The sequence below is a fragment of the Clupea harengus genome, chromosome 10 (genome assembly GCF_900700415.2).
Source record: "Clupea harengus chromosome 10, Ch_v2.0.2, whole genome shotgun sequence".
In the NCBI taxonomy this organism is placed as follows: Eukaryota; Metazoa; Chordata; class Actinopteri; order Clupeiformes; family Clupeidae; genus Clupea; species Clupea harengus.
Genome location: NC_045161.1, coordinates 13,207,152 through 13,228,066, shown reverse-complemented (window position 1 = coordinate 13,228,066; position 20,915 = coordinate 13,207,152). Strand labels below are relative to the sequence as shown.

The following is a 20,915-nucleotide window of genomic DNA, read 5'->3' as shown; positions in this document are numbered from 1 at the left end:
CTTCCAGTGTAGGGTTAGAATGGCCTGCACTTCCTCTTACATTTCTCAATGCAACATTTAGTCCCTGGAGGTGATGTAGGGCCTAGATAGATAGACAGGATAATACTATATTTGTGGTATAATTACCATGATTGAATAAATAAATAAATTAATTAAATGCATGCTATGTGTAAAATGTATGATGATGAACAATCATCAGTTTTATTATATACATTAAAATACTGTTAGTTCACACAATACTCATAACACTATACACCTGTTAAAATGAGTGTGTTAAGTATGTTCAAAGGTATGAGAGCTGCACAGAGGTGGAGTTCATGGGGGTATAAGTGTGTTTGGCTGACAATGGAGGGCTGTGTTTATTTAAAGCTTGCGCCAGCAGCAGTATCATATGCTCTCTGTGTACATCCCATTTTTTTTATTTTATTTTCCACTTTTCCAACGTGTCTACCTCACCCGGAGTGTGTCACAAAGGTACTGTGATTGTTGTGCTAAGTAATGTTTTCAAGCCCTCTTTCCTCTGTGGTTCTCTGCCACAGAGCAGACCTCTGCACCGTTCCTTCGAGCGTATGTGTTTACATGTTTGCACGAGTGTGTTACCGATGTGCCAAACGATCCCCCTTACAGTGTTCAATAAAGCAGTGAGGTGTCATGGTGTCATGTTACCCTGTGTGGTCCCTGTACACCCTATTCAGTAGGTGGATGAAAATGGATTGGTAATATGAAAGCTTTACACAGCATGTAAATATGCTTAGGCCTTTTTACGAGACCACAAATAAATATCAAAATACAGAGGTATCTCTCTCACATTCTCTCTCGCACTCTCTCTCTCTTTCACTTTCTCTCTCTGTGTGTGTCTCGCTCTCTCTTTAATAATCAAAGAACAAAAACATCAGGCTTGTGTACATGATGGCCTCTCATCTTCCCTCCTCGCTTGAGTCGCAGTAGCGGGCTGGAACGCTGGGAGCATACAAACAGACATCAGCACCGCGGCCTGTGCCAGGGCCATACATATGCATGAGGTTGTGGAACACGCTACGAGGAGCCCTTTGAGTGGATGCTCCCGTCGACACTCCAAAGCAGCACATCAACATTCTCAGCTGAGGCGTGAAGACGCTCCGAAAACAAAGTTTCTATTTCCAATACAGGTGCTGTCTCATTAGTGGGATATCACTTGCACTGACATTTAGGTTGTAACCAGCCACAAAGCATATCCATTTCCCAGAGATACTCCAGCTAAGCGACAGAGATCCTGTTTGTTCAGGGCGATGCATGCTCAAGCACCCTTCCACCCCTCACCTCCCATCCCCCACCCCCACCTCCCCATCCTGAAAAAGGCACATGTATAATGATAGAAAAGGAATCAAGTAAACAAACAGCCTGAAGACAACACACATGTAAATGTGTGAAATACACAGAAATACATCACCCATGCCACCCTCTTCCCCAAAAGGAGTCACTTGAATAATGAAAGAAATTGAAAACGAGTAAACAAACACGTGCGAAAATCAACATATTCAACATATAAATGTTTTCTCTCTCTCTCGCTCTCTCTCACACACACTCACACAAAATAAGCAATTAATTAAAAGTCCTGTAAAGCATCAAAGTGTCTGTGTCATATTCATAAAAGTCAAGGCTGAAAGCAAACATTACATGGCCTTTATGCGCCTTATCATGGAACATCCACCTTGACTTAAGGATGGCCCTGGCATTTTGTGGGTGTAGACTGAGTTCATGCTGCTTGTTAGACCGCAGTGATGTTTCCTTCTGATAAGGTCGTTGGAGGCAGTACAGCTCCAAGGCCAGACTTTGTGAAGCCACACTGAATGCTTGAAGCCTTGAATCAAACCTCCAGAAAATGACAGCTTTATCACAGACTATCTTTACAGATAAAGCAGGACCATGCTATGCCAAGTTAATAAACTGATATTTTGTGGGGATGTGCTTTCAATACAGTTTCCATTGTCTTCTTCCATGCCGGGCACTAATTTCATTGACGGCAAAGGGCAACTGGCAATGAGCAAGGAGCAAGGTGCAAAGTCTGCCACGCATGAACTATTTTGATAAGTTAATTTGATAATTTGGCTAAATCATTTTGCTGATTTGATACCATGGGCAAGATGCTAAGCGCAAACATGGGTGGGTCAGCGCAATGCTTCCAGACACCAAACTATAGTTTTAGTTCACGCATTACTGACTTCGCAGCTTTGCTTACTGGCCATCAATGAAATTAGGGCCATTTGTGTAAATAATCTCCAACTGGAAGAATTATGTGTGCCCAAGATGATGTCAGCTGAGGCCCGAATGTATCACTGTTGTTATGCTCCTTTTAGACAGGAGAGAACTGACCTCATGGACTGTAAAAAGCAACTGGCTCTCAATTAGACATTGTGCTTGGGATGGATTCAAGGCACGTAGCCGGGTATTTACATAGTTGGATTATAGTAGACCAATGTGAGGTTCAGATAAGAGACCTACATCTTTTGTTACTTAAATGCCACAGCTTTTGCAGAATCTGTTGAGTGATTATTTTTAAAGGACATGTTATTCCCCCAATATTGCACAGTTGAAATGAGATCTTACCTTGTGTGAAACAGACATGAATGATCTGAATATACAGAAAAAGATTCAGATCAAATCTGGTTCTGGTTCTTTCACATGCATGTTCATCATTCAATCTTGCATCAAAATAAGACACATCTAATATGATAGAGTAGATTAGTCCTTTGTGTACATTAGTCCTATTAGTATTTTTCTCTAATATAGTGTTGCCAGCAGTGGACCTGGTGGTGATAGCAGAGAAAGCAGTAAATTAAGAATGCAAATAACTGTTTTGGCAGCATACTACATTTGCATATTTTATTTCTGTTTGTTTTGAGTTGTTAAAAAGCAACAACGCTGCTAAGGAGCTCTGAACATGTGAATATAGGCTGACCAAAATTCGGGCTATCTCAGAATCACTGCATTTGTTTTTACCCAAAAGTAAAAAAGTTTTAAAAAAAGAACAATTCAACAAGTGTAACTTGAGAAAAATGGGGTGTACTGTAGTTGATTTCCTGAGCAGTTAAATTACAATCATTGACTTATCTCGAGAGCAGGCGTCTATGGTCATGAACGAGCCAAGATCTGATCCTTCTCCAATGAAAAGCAATAACTTGAGGTGATTGATGTAGTCCTCAACCTCCTCCTACTGGCCCCACCTCCAGCTGAAGTACATAGCGAAAGCGGGGGCAAGGGATTTAAAACTTTTTAGCGACCTATTACCGTGACCATTACCCCATCATTTAGGGAATACTGTCGCATTGTTTGTCATCACATGTTTTGAGGGAGACGGCGCGTTGATCAACTTTGAAAGAAAAGAGAAGACACGTCCCATTTAGTGTTTCGGTTTATGTGCTCGAGCGGCTCCAGCAACTACAGCAACGTTCACAATTGGGGGTATGTCCGTACTTATTCTTTTAAAGATAGCGAGATATGATTCTGACAGTAGTATGTTTTGTTCAAGGTACAACTCAAGGACGAATCTGTGTTATGACAAACAACTTTTCACAGCATCTGTGTGTTTGTAGCGCGCTTAGTAAGGACAACCTCTGGGGTGATGAAGTATCTGCATTGCAAGGATGCACGTTTCTCGGCATGTTGTTGTCAATGCTATTGTAAAACTTATCTGACGTATACAAAGTTTTGAAAGTGCTTGGCATTGTCCTGCGAACTGGTCTGTGGTTAAATGTAGAGCTACTTTGAACTTTTGTAGTTTGTTTACAAGTGAAAATTCCAAGATTAGCTCTCCGGTGCGCGTTATGTTCTTCCAATGCACACAGAGCTGTTCCTCGTGAATAAACAATGTGTTCGATTTCAGCAAATGATTATCTCTGTTCTGAGGAAACTATAAATTGTTTCAGATTTTTAGATTTGATTTATTATTATTAGGTTTGGATTATTAGGCTGCGCTCAGGAAGAAAAGCGCAAGTGTGTTGAGTGACAGCCGATGTGAAGTCTTGACGCCTCGATATAGTTATCAGCATCTGTTGAATAACGTAGGCCTGAAGTGCACTTCCAGTAAAACATCCACATCATTACACGTGTATTATGTATCAAACTTATCAAATACATTTAGATGAAGTTGGCCTATCTAATCAGGTAACTGCTAGTAAACAGTCGTTAGCATTTATTTATATGTCAGGGTACATGTATGTACATTATGCTGCATGTGTGTGTGAGTATGAGTGTAGTTTAGTTTTATATTCCTCATGTAGTTGAGCTGTGCAAACTGTCTGATCTGGCCAGGGGTCTTGATGCCACTCCATACAGCCTCAGGCTGTGAGATACAAATAATTTGTTTTAGTCAGATTTGAGTCTCACTGACAGGTGACTAATACGGTTTAGCATGATAGAACATGTCATTATTGTCATGTAATTTGCCCAAACTTGAGTGTAGAAAGTAAACTACAGAAACAGCATGACTGAAGGACACAAGCAGGTAAACGGTGGGATCACTTACTCAGAGAAGCCTACCCACACATCCCAATAGTTGTAGCTGTAATATTTTATAGAGGGAGAGGAGAAGGTGATTTTGGCTACTAGTTGCATCGGCTTCAATGAGGTCTGCTGTCCTACTTTTGTTTCTCAAGGAATGATGTATTGGCACATTGACCATAACCCATTATGCTTTCAGTTGCTATCCAGGTGTAATACATTAACAATAACATATGTTGCAATGGTGTTCTAAATGATATTGGACATTTTTCAGTTGTTTTCTCAAACTATTCTTAATTGTCTTAGGAACTATATAGACTACAGTTACATCAGGCATATGACATTTGTTATGTTATTCTCTCACGCCTCCTGTATTCACCGACACTCAAGTCACAGTGTGAAGGGGCTGCATACATAGCTCACTGATGGCAGTGAAGAGCTGCATGTAATCCAGTAATTTTCCTTCTCTCTGTGTGTTTTCTGCACAGACTCATTAGGGTGTCAGAAATGGCTGTCTTGGGTCTCACCCAGCCTCCTTTAGTATTGTCTCTGTCTGCCTTCATTGTTTCAGAGAGTGATGCATGAGCAGGTTCTCTGAGAGTAGACAGCAGAGAGACACAGAGAGAGAGCGAGAGAGAGAGAGAGAGAGATGCATTATTGGCTGCTTTTCACCAACTTTTGTTGCCGTTCTTAGAAGAAGGTAAGGAGAGGGATGAGCTTACTGCAGATTTCAAATAAGCTGTATGTGGAAAAGAAAAGGTTTCATGAGGCCCCATTTTATGTGACTTTTCTTTTACTTTTCAGTCTGTTGTACAAGAAGACTGAAAGATGTTTTTATTTGAAAATGTGATCTTTTGAAGATGCAAATTTGGGAATGTCAGCTATGTGCTTGATGGGAACACAGCAACTGTTCTCCGAAACAGTATGGTTTGTGCCAAGCTATAGTGAGAGCTAGTGTGCAATCAACAAAATTGTTTGTGTTTGTGTATCGCATGTATTTTATTGGAAGGCTGATGCCTATCTTTATGCCTTTAATCTTGTGACAGTGATGTACGTACAGTGATCTGTTATCTTCCTTTAATCTTGTGACAGTGATGTATGTACAGTGATCTGTTATCTTCCTGTTATTCTCTTTATGATACAAGGAGAGAGGTCAGGTTGTTCATTGTGAAAGCAGATCAACCTCAAGTCAAGTAGTAGACAAATGTAGACTGAATATTTTTTGGAAATGTGTTTTGCTTTTTGTGTTAGGGAAAGTGCAAAGCATAGCATAAAAAACACCTTATTTTGCATAAAAGAGAGCTGACCTGTCTTGAAACTAGGATTTAGGTCAGAGGTGGGGAGTATCAGGGTGCCTAAGAGTAAAGTAAGCTTCTTCATGTGTGTGAGCTCAGCTGTCTGGTCTGACTCACTGATAGGTCTTGTGTGTGGATCAGCACACAGCCACACAGACACACAAACACGCACACGCACGCGCACATGCACAAACACACACACACACACACACACACACACACACAAACACACACCCATACACACAAAACCTCAAGCAACACACTACTAGCTACAACACATATAACTTTGTCAGTGTACAGTGCGGATAACACAGATGTGATAGCGCCTATTTGTGTGTGTGCGTTAGTGTTTATCTCTGTGTGTGTCCCCACACGCATTCACATATAGACGCATGCAGGTGCGTAAGCTCAGGCGTGAGTGTGGCCCCGCGCAGCTGGCCACACCATGTTTCCCTGGAGAGTCGCACTTCGACACGTGGCCGCGGCCCTCGCCAAGACACAGAGAGAGAATCCATTTGGCTCGAGCGGCCACATCCCCAGCCATAAACATGTCAACTCAGGCTGCATCATCAGTCGCTTACGCAATTAAGAAACAGGACATTGTTGAGACTAAGCATCTTTGGCGAAGGGGCAGGCCTGGCTCTGCAGCCAGGAGTTATCATTTACAGACAACGGCAGTCTAGTGGGGTACTTACGGTTTCCAGTCATCGGTATTTTGAAGCCTTTTAGCGGGTTATCACTTGTTGACGCCTGACTGATTCACCCTGTTCAAGTCTGTGTAATACTGTATAAACTAGGCGACTGTTTGTGAGTTGTCTTGGAAGTCAGTGACATGATCCTTGTTAACTTGTGATGATTTATGAAGCTGTGTTAACACTTGGAAACTGAAACAAACTGAGAATATTTACTCAAGATTACAAAGACAAAGTGATAAGTGGATGATGAAGGAATTGTCCTGTAGGCCAGTAGCTGATTCCCAGGCACCATCATATCCTATCAGTAGGAGATGGCAGGGGAGAGGAGCATACATCCAGACAACAACAACAACCATATATAAAGCAAAATTTGATGCTGTGATTGGCTGAGAATTTACACTGACATCTGCTGTCAGGTTCTGAGCACTATAGTCTTAGAAATATAATGAAAATATTATTAAAGAATTTCATTACTTTTTAAAAAAAAATCGAGAATTTTCTCTAATGGGTGGTGAAGGACACATGTGTTTTGCAATGATCAGAGGATGCTGGTGGCATTGGGCAGATAAGCATGTGGCAGTGGGCAATGCCAAAAGCTCCACAGGTCATCCTGGCAAGATTGTTAACTGCCCCTGACCCCACAAAGCTTCATGTGACATCAAACGATTCAAGTCTGGCCAATGAAAACAAAAAAAACTAATTTTTTTTGTTGAAATTTAACCAGTAGTGACCTCATATTTTGTATCCCTTTAAATTGAACCATATTGCTGTATCTGTTTATATATGTTGTTATGGATTCAGTCACCACTGTGCTTTCATGTGTGTATGTGCTCTGATCTGCTCTGAGCATGAAGGAGAGAGAGAGTGAGAGTGAAGGAGAGAGAGAGAGAGTGAAGGAGAAAGAGAGAGAGAGTGGAGGGGAGACAGAGAGAGAGAGAGAGAGTGAAGGAGAAAGAGAGTGAGAGTGAAGGAGAGAGAGAGAGAGAGTGAAGGAGAAAGAGAGTGAGAGTGAAGGAGAGAGAGAGAGAGAGAGAAAGGGAAAACTACACACGAAACCATATGGCGATCACGGTTCCTCCTCCTACGCTCTGACAGTGTGGAGTACTTCATAGCTACTTATTATGTTCAGTCTGGGGTCAGCTGCCTGTGCTGGGGCGCTAATGCATTTTCCAGGCCTCCCTCCTACCCCCCCCCCCCTCCACAGCGCCTCTGCCTTTGCCTCTGCTCTCGCGGCTGAGTGAACGAGCGAGGGCCTGAGTCAGATGAGGTGACCTTCCTCCTCCGGCCGCCACATATGCATTGTTTTCTGTTGCCACCCCCCTGTGATTGAATGCCAGCGTAATCAGGGCATCGGGGCTAGCTACCCCTCCAGGGTGCGGTCGGTGGTGTCCTGTTCGGCCAACTGTAGCATCCTGTCCAGGAGATATTTACAGAAGCGAAGTCAAAGGCCGGGTCTGTCCGTGATATCGGAGCGATGGTTTTTGATGTCATTGTGGACCAGTGGTAGGCAGTGAGAGGGTGACCAGCAGATGTGCGAACGGTGTGCAGATTAGAGGCTGGAGTGTGTAGTGCCCTTTATAAGATGCACTGGAACAGAGGACCTGTGGTGGTCACTGCTGCCTTTGTTACTTGGAGCGTGGGAAATGCAACTTACCATGGTAACCACCCATCATTGTGTGTCAGTAGGAAATAGCAGTGTGTGTTTATATATGTATGTTTGTGTGTGTATGTTATTGGCTTTTGATATACCTTTTTTCCCAAAGGAGGAATAAAATGCTACACTAAAATGTACTCCCCTCTCTCTCCCCCACTCTCTCTTTCACTGTGTGAATGAGAGAAAGTGATATGTGTGTGTGTGTGTGTGTGTGTGTGTGTGTGTGTGTTTGTACAATTCTGAGAGAGAGGGTATGAGAAATTGAGAGTGTGAAAGTGAGAGAGGAAACAGATGTGTGGGTGCATGTGTGTGTTTCTCTGGATGCGTGAGCATGTGTCAGAGTGAGAGAGAGAAAAAGTGAAACTGCGTGTGAGAGTGAGGTCTGTATGTGTGAGGTGTGTGTGTGTGTGTGTGTGTGTGTGTGTGTGTGTGTATATGTGTGTGTGCGTGTGTGTGGGCATACATGTAAACGAGAAAGGGCTGTGTGTGGGGGTAAGTGAAGCCAGGGGAAAACTACAGAGGACTGGGAGGGGAGGGTGTGTGGGGTGTGAGGAGGGGTGGAGGGGGTCACAAATCAAAAGAAGGGGTTACTCTCCCCAGCCAGCGTGCTTGGAAGTGTAGTATTTGTCAGGATCCTCCAGAAACGACTTGCCCCTGGCCTTGGCCACGGCAGCAGCTGCCGCAGGAGTGAAAGGATCTGTTTGTTCCGACAGCTGTGCGGCGCTGCACCGTGGCGTTAGAACCGTAGCGCTGCAGTGCACCTTAATCAACCCCACCTGCCACAGAGCACTCCACCGCCTGGCAGACCTGCCACCGCGTGGTTTCGCGGGAGGTGGAGGTGTGGAGGGGAGGGGGTTGGTGCTCTCTTTTTTAGGTTCAGTGAATTACACTGATCCAGTAGTTTGAAGTTGAACAGAGGTATTTAGAGGCCATCTTGACCTCTGCTTGGTAGAAATGTCTTCATGGTTGGAGAATTTCCCCACATTAGAACTTACGCACACATATACTCTTTTGAGTCATACTTTAATTTATATGAAGCTATGTGGTTGTCAACTTTTTTATGAGTTGATGTAATGTACCCAGAGTCACAGTATGTGTTTACTTGTCACACAGGGAGAAGGGGCACTACATTTGAACTGGAATGCATGACAGTCCCATGCATGTTATTCTATGCCATAGAGAGTGCTGATCAGATCTGAAAAAAAGTCAGTAGGCATGTGACAAGCACATCTACCATGCTGAGGTTCATCCAACATTTGTTATGTAAAACAACTGAACAAAACAAAGCTTGTGATGCAAGGAATGGTCTTTCTACCCAATCTCCTGTCACAAATGAAGAAAGAGCTCAGTGTATGACTGACACCCACCAAATGTAACTACACACGGTATGGCACAGGTGTGCACCAGAGCTGGAGTTTGGTCAGGCTAGATTGGTTTGTTGCATGTACATGTGGAACTGTGCCATGTGCTCTTGTGGTGGTATTAGGGATCTATTGCTCGGTGAATCCCATGCTTTGATAAGGACTTAGATAGGGGAATGTGAAAGGCAGCTTTATCCAGTCTGGCTTGGCAGTCTGATGATCGTTTCATTCAAGAATGTTGGTAAGGCTCTACTGGCTATGTATCAATCAGGCCTATTCCACATGAAATCATTTCACAACAATGCTAATATCACAGGGGCTTTTAGAACTAGTGTGGACTCTCATGCAACTGCAGCAGAAATGCAGACAAATAGTACTGGTGTTTCATCTCCTGTCCCCGTGGACCAGGTAGTAATGGAAAACTCAAATCACAGTGAAAATGTGGAACCAGAGAAAGATGTGTAGTGTCTCCAAAGACATCGTCATTCCTGGTATTATAAACTCTGAGCAATAATTTAGTATCCAGTGTCTGTCTGTTGGAAATGTTAAAGTGGAATGCTGTGATCCAGCTTTTACAGGTTTATGGTAATATTATGAGTGCAGTTGAGCAGTCTTCTGCTCTAATGTACTTGTTTATATGTCATTATTTTTAACAGCATATTTCCATTGTATTACTGTGTGTGTAACCATGTATATGTAGTGTACTGTATATGCGACATGGGTGTGTATTTCTGTGTGTGGGTGTGTGTGTGTGGAGTTTACACCCGTTTGGTCATCATCTGCTGTCCCCCTCTTTATGCAGTTCAACTGGGGCCACGTCCAACCCTGCACACTAGCATTGGGTTCACCGCTAATCCCCTTAGCCAGAGACCCCAAAAGGAGGGGGCCAGCATTATGCTGTACATCCCCCTCTGCCTGCATTTGTACAAGGCTTTCACACAGCAGAAATGATCTCCAGGGTACTTCCTGATGATGGCCTCTATCAGGAAGACCCGTAGTTTACGTCATCCATTCACCTATTACTACTAACCAATGGGTGACTTACGCTTGCCTGAAGACTGTCGCGTCCACTCACCTCTGCTGCTTTCAGTATGCTGACTCTGACGTCCCCTCCTCCACCCCACCGCTACCAGTTGGCCCTGCCATGTCCGGGGGGTAGGCTCTTTGCCCTGTTGGCAGGATCTGAGATCTTCTTGGTATTTGACGGATTGTGGAGGGGGGCCTATGCCAAAGGCAGCTTAATATATTCCCGAGACGGTTGTCGTTATCTTTGTTCCGATATCTTTATGGGTCTACATCCTATTCAGGATTGAATAAAATGTTCTATTCCTGCCAATATCCCAAGTCTTTCTGGTAGAACTGATATGTTGGGTGGGACGGGTGATCACTATCTCAGTGTGTGTGGTAAGGCATAGCAAAGCAGCAGGTAGCCTTCAAATATCTTCAAATGTATAATTAACCAGTGGAGATTAACCCACCACTGACCTGGTCAGCAGGCTGCCCCTCTGCCCTCTCCTCAGGACACTGACAAAAGACCCCTTAATTCCCTACTGCCGTTGGGGGGTCCATTGCCGAAATGCCATCAGACTAATCTGACACCTCTCTTTCTTTCTCTCTCTCTCTCTCTCTCTCTCTCTCTCTCTCTGTCTGTCTGTCTGTCTATTCATTCTTAGTTGACTGAAGGTGGAGAGGAGTGACCGTGTTGCTGCAGACACTTTTAGGAGAAGGCTTTATCCCCCTACACACTTGCTGGCATCCTGGTTTTGTGTGCTGAAACCTTTCTGTCCTACTGTCCTGGTGGTTTTGGCGATGCCACATCGACAAGCCCACCCTCTGTTTCTTCTAGCGCTCTGCTGTGTGGCCTCTGCAGGTAAGATCTTTCTTTCTCTCTCTTTCTTTCCCGTAGTGCTATAGCGTACCTATGTCAGTTATCGGACAGTGTCTAACATCAGCCATTCTGTTAAACAATCGAAATGCTAAGTTCAATAATGGATTAACAATCTATAACTTCAGTTTAATAATGGATTCACATGACAACGCGAACGTTTGCCGATAACACACGCCGTCCGATAATTAACACCGTTACGATATGTACAGTTGCAATTATTGGCAACTTCAAAGAAAGATATCAGTGTAGGAGCAAATCTGCAGAGCTCCAAGTGGCTGGAGTAAATGAGGGAAATAAATCTCCAGCCTCTATTATGAATGTGAATGTATTGTGTTCTTGTGTTAATGTCATCACAGTCATTACGGCCCACAAGTCAAGATGCTGCTATGGATTTGGAGTATTCAGTAGAGTTCATTTCAATCCTCATACGCAATGTCCAATCAATGGCCTATTGTGCCTTCCCTCTAAGGCTGGAGAAGTGTGTATTTGTCTTCATCGTGTTACACGTGGGCGTATATTTCTGCATTGCCATGGAATTGTGTCACTGGCTTTTTTACTCTCTGTGTGTGTGTGTGTGTGTGTGTGTGTGTGTGGACATACTGTACATGCCTGTAGTGTCCGATTGGAAGTTTTTCACTGGTTGTGGGCTTGATAAGCACAAACAGCACTCCAGGCCTTGTCAGAGCAAGGCATGCTTTGCCTGTTTTGTCAGGCAATCACAAATCGCGCCCCCCCTCCACCCCCAACCACCAAGCTTGCGGAATTTCCCCTGTTCCTCCCAGCATGCCTCTGCAGACAGTGTCCCATTCGAACAGGGGTGGGGTTGGGTAAGGGGGGGGGGTGGGTTGCACTGTGTGGAGGATTTGCGTTAAGAAAGTGCTGACAGCTCCAATCTCACAGGAGAAGCCCACGGCTGGTCTGTGCAGAAAAAACCCGGCTTCTGCACGTACACGCCAACGGCATTTTTCATCTGGTACACTCCACCCCTGTCCCCCCCTCCTACCCCTCCACAACAACAAAAAAGTGATTCATTTTTCATTTGCCATTACAAATGTTGACATGCTATCAGGATCAGGAAGAGAGAAAGAAGAACAAACAAGCTGAATGAAGCAGGAAAAAAAAAAACCCAGCAAGGAACTGAGCCATCACCATGGTCAAGTATGTTCAAGCGTGGCTTCACCTGGTCTGTGCTCAGTCCCCCCCCCCCCTTGGAAGAGTCTCTCTTGCTTTGCTCCATGCCATTCATCAAGTTCATATCAAGCAAACATTCTTCTCTTTGTTTTGCCCTGGTCATTGGCAGGCTGACTTCAAAGGCCTTTAGCACCTCAGCAACATCCAGAGGCATGTAGACATCTGGTTCTGTCACATCAGAAGCCGGTTGTGCAGTTGCAAGTTGAAATGCAAGTTGAAATGAAGCACTCTGTTCATTATTGCCAAAGAGTGAGCTTTGAGCCAGCAGTGAATGTTCAACGTTGATCCCCAAACTCTGATCTTGCACTGATAGCATTTTTGTATTTTTTTTGCAAGGCAAGGCTGCTTAATCAGTGGCCAAGTAGTTTTACCCACTGAATCATTGTCTTATTATTTTGGCCATTTTCGGCCGCATTCCTCTGTCACCTGAAAATGCGCTCAGAAGACATCAGCATTGGAGCATTTGGCCGCCGTCGAAAGCATTGTTTCCTCCCCTGCCCAAATAAAGCGCACTCCGGAGAGCCGTTTGCCGAGCGTGAGGGGAACAATGGCCGCTCAGTCCAAGTCAGCCCAGGGGAGCACGAGCAGCCCCTGTCTCTCCCACGGCGGGCGGCTTGTGAGGACAATGCGCTCCCATGCGTGCCTCTCCACCTACTTCTTCCTCTTATGGGTGCCAGCATTGTTGCATTTTTTTTTTTGCATCCCCACCACCAGAACCTCTCCACCTCCTCTCCTTCCAGTCTTTCCCATCCTGAGTCGATCAGGGAAAAATAATGCATCCCCAACGTGCACCGAGTTAAGGCCACTAGCGTAGCTATGTCAGTTATCGGACAGTGTCAAACATCGGCCATTCTGTTGAACAATCAAAATGCTAAGTTTAATAATGGATTAACAATCTATAACTTCAGTTTAATAATGGGTTAACAATCTATAACTTCAGTTTAAACTTGGGTTAACATGACAACACGAACGTTTGCCGATAACACACGCCGTCCGATAATTAACACCGTTACGATATCTCCTTCCTCTGAGCCTCGGCTGGCACTTACACAGTTTGTAGCCTCACTGTGGAAATGAATCACTGTAATGACATGGATGTAAAATGGATGATATTATGGTTTTGTTTCCCCATGCACTCCCTATTCAGCTGGTGGCTTGTCTGAAGGTTTGTGCAGGGAGTGGATGTGCACAACGCGTTAATTGTCTGTGCAGCCATGAGGAGAAAGCCCCTTGATTTACGGCTATTGTTTAGCCGTCTTCGGTTTGTTCCAACTGCTAAAATAATTGTCTGTCACAGAGCCATACATCTACGTCTGAAAGCGTGCATGTGTTTTTTTTTCTTTCGTTCTTTTTTGCTCACTGCAATTTTGAGTAATTATTCTGATCGTGAAGTGAATTTATGAACACTTTTTGGAGATTGCTCTGGAAAAGTGCAACAAGGGAACAGAAAGAAGAAGTGCAACTGAAAGAAGATATTCTCAGAAACTTCCAGCTGTGTTTTTTTTGTCTTAAAGACTGCACATCAGGAAACTTTCTAAAAAAATCCAGTCACCGCCATCAAAGGGTAGGCATCGACCTCTTAACGCAGACTTCAGATACTTCCCCGCTTTATTAACGAGACTTCTGACTGTGGCCTGTGTACACCCCCGTCCACACCACTCCACCCGTCCCCCTCCCTCAACAAACCACCTCAAAACTCCACAGTGTTGAAAACCCGGGCTTGCCTAATGAATTGTGGACGGTAAACTCGGCTCGATATGTAACATCACAGAACCTCCTGAGACACCGTCCTTGCCAGGATCCCTCAGGTTTCCTGTCGGTTTCCTGGTAACCAGACTAATATTTGCTCAGCGCTCTAAGTGTGGTTTTAATCGCTCATAATGCCCTCATTACACTGAGGCTATGGTATCTCCACGAGAGAGCAAGAATAGTGAGGTCATGATGTCACTGATCTCTTTTTTCCAAGCTATGGTTTGTTTCTTGTAGAGTGAAACAATGCTCTTTGGCACAGATGTGAATATAGGTCAAGCAACCATGGGGGAATTTGGCCAAAATGTTGGGGAGATTCTGAGACTTCTCATTGAGTTTGAGAAGGACAGTCAGCCTTTTGTGTTTTGGTGTGTTTCAGCTCACGGTAAGTTATCCTCGAATGGGTGTGTTCGCCACGAAGCGCCAAAGCGATATCTTGCCTGGCGTGAACGAGTTTGACTAGAGGTCAAACAAATAATCTCACTCATTGAAATGAATAATGAGTCATACAAGAGTGGTGCACTGAATACGTCTGTGCACCAGGTGACTTGGTGGAATTAGCAGACATGTCAAACTGAGACCCAACAACATCCAGCATCCATCCATCCGTCCAACATTGAAATGCATTTAGTGTCTGTGTGTCATGAAAACATCTATGGAAACATTCCCCTTGGAACAAAGGCCAGAGGAGGCCAGGCAAAAGTCAAATGGCCCTGAAGGGAGAGAGAATGCCACCCAGTCCCAAACCAAATACCTCTCTCCCTCCAGGGAATGTGCTGTGGTACACAGTGTTCAACATGACCAGGGTGTGAAAGAAATTAGTCTCTTTGACGTTCACTTTGATGTGTGCTTCTCACGTTTGGCAGCTCAAGTGCTGGTGAAAGCGCTCTGAGAGGGTGCGTGGTAGAAGCCTTTCTGCTGGGGTGCCACAGGCAATTTCTTCTATCCTCTTCTATCTCTCTCAGTCTCTCTCTCTCTCTCTCTCTCTCTCTCTCTCTGTCTCTCTCTGGTTTTCTTCCTTTTTTCTGTCTCTCAGATTGTGTAAACAGTTACATCTGTCAGACAACCTGTCAGGAGTGGCCTTACGTAATGTTTAAATTAGCCCGTGATGGATCATCTCCCAACCCAATGCCATCCAGGATATAGGCCATAACTCTTCACTGCTCTGCCCAAAAAACACCTCAATGGCCCTCTCACAGTGCCTGGCCACATCTGTCTGCCTGTGTCTCTGTTTCTCTCCCCTTTCTCATACTGTTCTATACTGTCTCACCCACTCCTACTCTTTCCCCATACAATTTATTTGTGTCTATCTCCCTCTCTAGTTGTTTTCTTTCTTTGAATCTGTCCTCTAGAAATGCTCTCTCTCTTTCTCTCTCTCTTTCTCTCCTTTTCCTAGGACTGTTTGTTCTTTTTCCCCTCGTTTTACTGTTACCTTCTTTCGCGTGCAGCTCATCTGGCCTTGCCAAGCGCTCTGCTCCCTGAAGGCTGTATTATTATGGGGTTGGTGCTTCAGACCGACTTCAGGTTTCATGGAGAAACGGAGAGGAGTGGAGGCACGCCAGATATTAATTTGAGGAACTTGCCAAAAACAGCCCCGGCAGGATGCTGGCTATTCGGGAGGCGCAGCGCTCAGCCGGCGGTGGCTCTCTCTCTCTCTCCACCCCCCCACCCCCCATCTCTCCCTCTTTCACTCTCTCTTTTTCTCTCTCCTTCTCTCTCTTTCTTCTCTCCCCTCTCACTTTTCTATGCGTTGTCCCCTCCCCTACTCTAACCCTACATCTCTCTCTCTAGCCCACCTCCTTCTCTATTCGACTCTCCCTCTTACTACTACTTTTTCTCTCTTTCTCAATCTCTCCTCATCCCTCTCTCCCTTTCAAACACACACTCACATGCGCTGTCAGCGCCTCTCCTCTTCCTCTTCTTCTGCCTCTGACAGCTCCTTCAGATGAGTGATATATGTGTTATGAGCCGCAGGAGCCTCCCCCAGTGCCCCCACCCCCCCATATCAAGCGTTATCTTGTTCATCTCATGTAGCAATTCATCTGGAGCCGCATGTGGAAGGCACAGAGCGGCAGACTCCAGTGATCAACAAGTGGAAGGTGTCTGTATTAATGAGGTGCACTGTGTCTTTTGCACTGCATCCAACAACAGTTCTGAAAGTGTTTCTCGGAAAGCAAAAAAAAAAAAAGCAGCTAATCGCTAACGTAGCCCTGACCAGGAAAAAAGTTTTGTGCAAGCCAGAGGCTTTTTGAGGGGAAAAAACTTAATAATTGTGGTCTGAAAACAGGCCAGGCCACAACTTTCTCTTCTCCCTCTTCACCCCCACCCTTCTCTCTCTCTCTCTCTCTTTCTCTCCCTCTCTTATTTAACACCATCCAATCTATGCGTCTGTGTCCACTTTACTGAGGCATCTCAGAGGTTTTAGAGGTCACCGTCTCCCCTCTCAGCCACTGATCTATGGGTACGAGACTCCACCAGACGCGATTGCGCAACCGTCGTAGCCGATCCAAGAGGAGGCTGAGGGAGACAGGGGTAGAGAGAGGAGGGTATGGGGGAGGAGGACTCGGTCCAAAACCGCCACACTCCATTGGCTGGGCCTCCTGCTCTCCTTCTCATTTTCTCTCTCTCTCTCTCTCTCTCTCTCTCTCTCTCTCCCTCTCTGTCTGTGCCTCCCCTTCCTGAACCAGATGTTGTAGCGTGACTCAACTCAAAGGCGGACGGTAACGAGACTCTGTGGCTGGCTTTCGTAGAGCTGCTATCCAGAGGTGTGGGGATGTTTACATAGCAACGGGAGACCTGCACAACCTTAATTATGACCCCCCTTCACCTCGTCCCCACTCAAGCCCCTGCCTCCCCTTCAGTACAGTCTCTCTCTCTCTCTCTCTTTCTCTCTCTCTCTCTCTCTCTCTCTCTTTCTATCTCTCTCCAACTTCTGACCTGTGAATGTGTGGCTTTGACTCATGAAGTAGGGGTTGGGAGGGGTTTTGAGGTTGCAGTCAACACCTGTGTCGGTGACAAACCTCACTTTCTTACTCATAACAAGTTACACAGAAACAGTCATACACAGACCCAGTATACGACCATATACACACATTCTGTTTCATATAAGCACATAGAAGCGCATATAAGTTTCATATTATTGATACATTACCCAATTAGTTATATTTTGGGCATTTGAAAGGGCCATATAGCCACTCTGTTACACTGCTGTAAAGCTAAAAAGTAATTATATCTGTATCTTGCTATGTCAATTTAGTCTTTTTTTCTCTCACTTTCTCTTTCTGTCTGTCTTTCTGGCACAGGCACACACACATACATAAAGAAACACACATACACACACACACACACACACACACACACTCACACAATGCCAGTAAGTGTAAATATCCTTAACCAGTATGCTAATGGGAGACAGCTGGAGTGATCCTGCATTTTCCATTGTTTTTCACATGTCCGTGAACGAATGAGGGGGAAAAAAGACAGAACAAACCACAAGGGCTGAAGTGAGTAAGGAGGAATGGAAGAGGGAAACGTGCCTCCTTTAAAGAAAAAGAGAAATATGGCAATGCTTAACCCATTCTCAGCTGGTGAAATAAATTATTTCCATATACTGCTCGTAATGGCAATTAGGGTCAGATTTCATGGACAGGTGCATGGACACAGTGCCAATTTTTTTTAACATGCCATGGCTATGCTGTTGTTAGGGAATGGTTTAGAGACAGGTGATATAGAGATCAGGTTGCAGATAACTCATTATCTAGTTAATTAACTCAAAGCATTAGGTCAAAGCGTCACATGAAGCTATGCTCCCTCCAGCACTGTTTTACATAAAGCATAAAGAGCATCTCTCTAATGCTAATCTTTTAGGAGATACAAACTCTTCAGTTCCTTAATGCATACTCAATTCAGAAAGAATCATTTGTTCTTTGATCTGTTGTGTTTCAGTCAAATTTATAACTTCAAACTTGCTGACTGATTTGAGGTGTACGCTGGAGTGTTCCCACCCACACAAACACACACACATACACACACAAACACACGTCTACAGCATATTCCTGTAAACACACCCACACACATACATACACATGCTTGAACGTACCAGCAGCATGCAAACACACACACACACACACACGCACACACACTTGCATGCACAAAGTCACATACACATGTGTAATACTTTCACACTTACGCATACTCACCGACACGTACATATGAACACAGCCATTTCTTGCGGGATCTCTTTTTCCATTCCTCTGCTCTCTAACTCTTTGTTTCTTTTCCCCTTGTCTTCTATGACATAATACATCTCAGCTGAGTGGATGGAAAGTTTTTTTTGGGGGGGAAAAATATGACTACTTTCTTTTCCCAGAAGCTATTTCTGGGCTCTCCTCACCTCTAGCTTCATGCCAAAAGAGGGCTGATATCACTTTAGTTAGCATATCATACACACATATGCAATTGTATCTTTCTCTCTCTCACTCTCTCTCTCACACACACACACACACACACACACACACACACACACACACACACACACACACACACACACACACACACATTGTTTGTGTTCTACCTGTGGTGCTCGGTGGTTCAGTAGAACTTGCCAGGGGCCTCTGTGGAGGCTGAATGGAGAAATGAATGCTTTGGCTCCTCTGTTGCACCGCATGCAATTCACACACACACACACACACACACACACACACACACACACACACACACACACACACACACACACACACACACACACACACACACACAAACCATGTGTGTAAGGGACTGTCCTTTATCCTTTCCATACCACCACCTCTGTTTTTCTCTGTCCTCTTTTTTCTCAGCTGCTGTAAAACCTCACAGCCCACAGATGTGTGTAGGAGGGGACTCAACTCACTGTCAGTCTGCCTATGAATGTATGGCACAGTGGGAAATGTGTGTATATTTGTGTGGCTGGTGCTTCAGGTTGCGTTCCTGGTCTGTGCATATATCTCTGTGTATGTCTGTTTGTGTATGTATAGTATGTGTTTATGCATGTGTGTATGTGTGTGTGCATGTGTGTGAGCATGTATGCATACTCTTCCCCATCTCATGCATACATTGTATCCTTCTCATTCTCATTTTTCAAGTTGTCATTTTTTTGAATCCCTGTCCTCTCCTCACTGTCCAACTTTCTTGCCCTCTCTTCCAGCCCCTGCCCCCGCCTGTTAAAGGTCTAGCTGTAGCTTGTAGCCATGTAGCTGAAACACTTCCCCAATGGGGTTCTGCCTGTGTGAGAGTGTACTGGTCTTGCTCATTGGCCCTCTCTGCTTGTGATCCTGGGTGAGCTCTGCTCCTGTGGCTCGAGGGTTTAGGGCTGCCCCTGTGGGACAGGGCTGAGTGGGCCTCTACACCCAAATGGGAAGGGGGTGGTGGTGGGGGGACTGGAAACATATGCATACACATGCGCTCCTGCATAGTCATACACACACACACACACACACACACACACACACACACACACACACACACACACACACACACACACACACACACAAACATACACAATCATGCTCACATGCATAAACACACACCCTGACACATGCACGCACACACACACACACACACATGTGCTTGCACTCAAAGAGCTATCATTGTGTCCTCCACGTCCGCTTCTCAACAGGCTTCAGCACCTCTCTGGCTGTGCCATCCATCACTGCAACAGGTACACCACAGTGTGATTGATATGTTTTCAAAATGCTTTTTTTTGGACCGCTGGGAAACGGGCTCTCTCTCTCTCCCACTCGTCCACTCTTCCCCTTCTTCCTCTCTCTCTCTCTCTCTCTCTCTCTCTCTCTCTCTCTCTCTAAAGAGGGGCCCTCTCATGACAGACATGTTTGAATGAAGTGATGTTTCCTGTGGCTGCCAGAGTAAGTGGCCCAGTGCTGCTCTGGCTCTTTGTTTGTGTGGAGTGCCTGGGAGGAGGCACAGCTTTGTGTTGCTCTCTTTGGAAACCTGATGTCTTGGTTTAGATGAGTGTTCCCGGTTGTATTCACAGGGAAATACATGCATTTAGTCATGTAAAGCTTACATACACATACACAAACATGCACCCAGCCACATATGTATATACATGGGAATACATGACGCATGCACACATGTGTGCCTGACACACACACAACCACGGACACCCACACATACACATGGACATACATATGTGAACACACACACACACACACACACACACACACACACACAAGCATAGCTTTGTTTACTCGGACACAAGACTCCCTCTATGTGTTTATGTGCAAGCATTTAAAGCTTGAGTTTATTCAGGTGTTAACATAACTCCCAGTGTGTGTGTGTGTGTGTGTGTGTGTGTGTGTGTGTGTGTGTGTGTGTGTGTGCGCGCGTGTGTGGATGGATGAGAGATAGAGCATGAGAGTATGCAAGTATTTGTCTGCATGCCTACATGTTTTTGTGAATATGTCTGCATAGCTACATATTTTGGTTTGCGTGTGTTTATATCTTAATGTGTGTATTTGTATGGGTGTGTGTTGTGATGCTAGCGAGCAAGCCGCCCCCCCCTCACACACACAAAAAAAAGTCCTAAAACAGGTGGCGTCTATGTTG

At 44.9% G+C, this 20,915-nt stretch overlaps 1 protein-coding gene across 3 annotated transcripts in view; it reads left to right on the top strand.

Moving 5' to 3' along the window:
- The first annotated feature begins 3,166 nt into the window (after window positions 1-3,166).
- tgfbr3 (transforming growth factor, beta receptor III) overlaps window positions 3,167-20,915 on the top strand; it is a 96,877-nt gene continuing 79,128 nt past the window's right edge. For 2 of the 3 annotated variants that reach the window (XM_031575420.2, XM_012839531.3), the window contains exons 1-2: window positions 3,167-3,441; window positions 11,158-11,354. In XM_031575420.2, the coding sequence (XP_031431280.1) occupies window positions 11,294-11,354 (61 nt within the window). In that variant the 5' untranslated portion in view covers window positions 3,167-3,441; window positions 11,158-11,293. Of the gene's footprint in view, window positions 3,442-3,477; window positions 5,180-11,157; window positions 11,355-20,915 lie in introns of those variants that run through there. The other variant, XM_031575419.2, reaches the window with a different exon arrangement.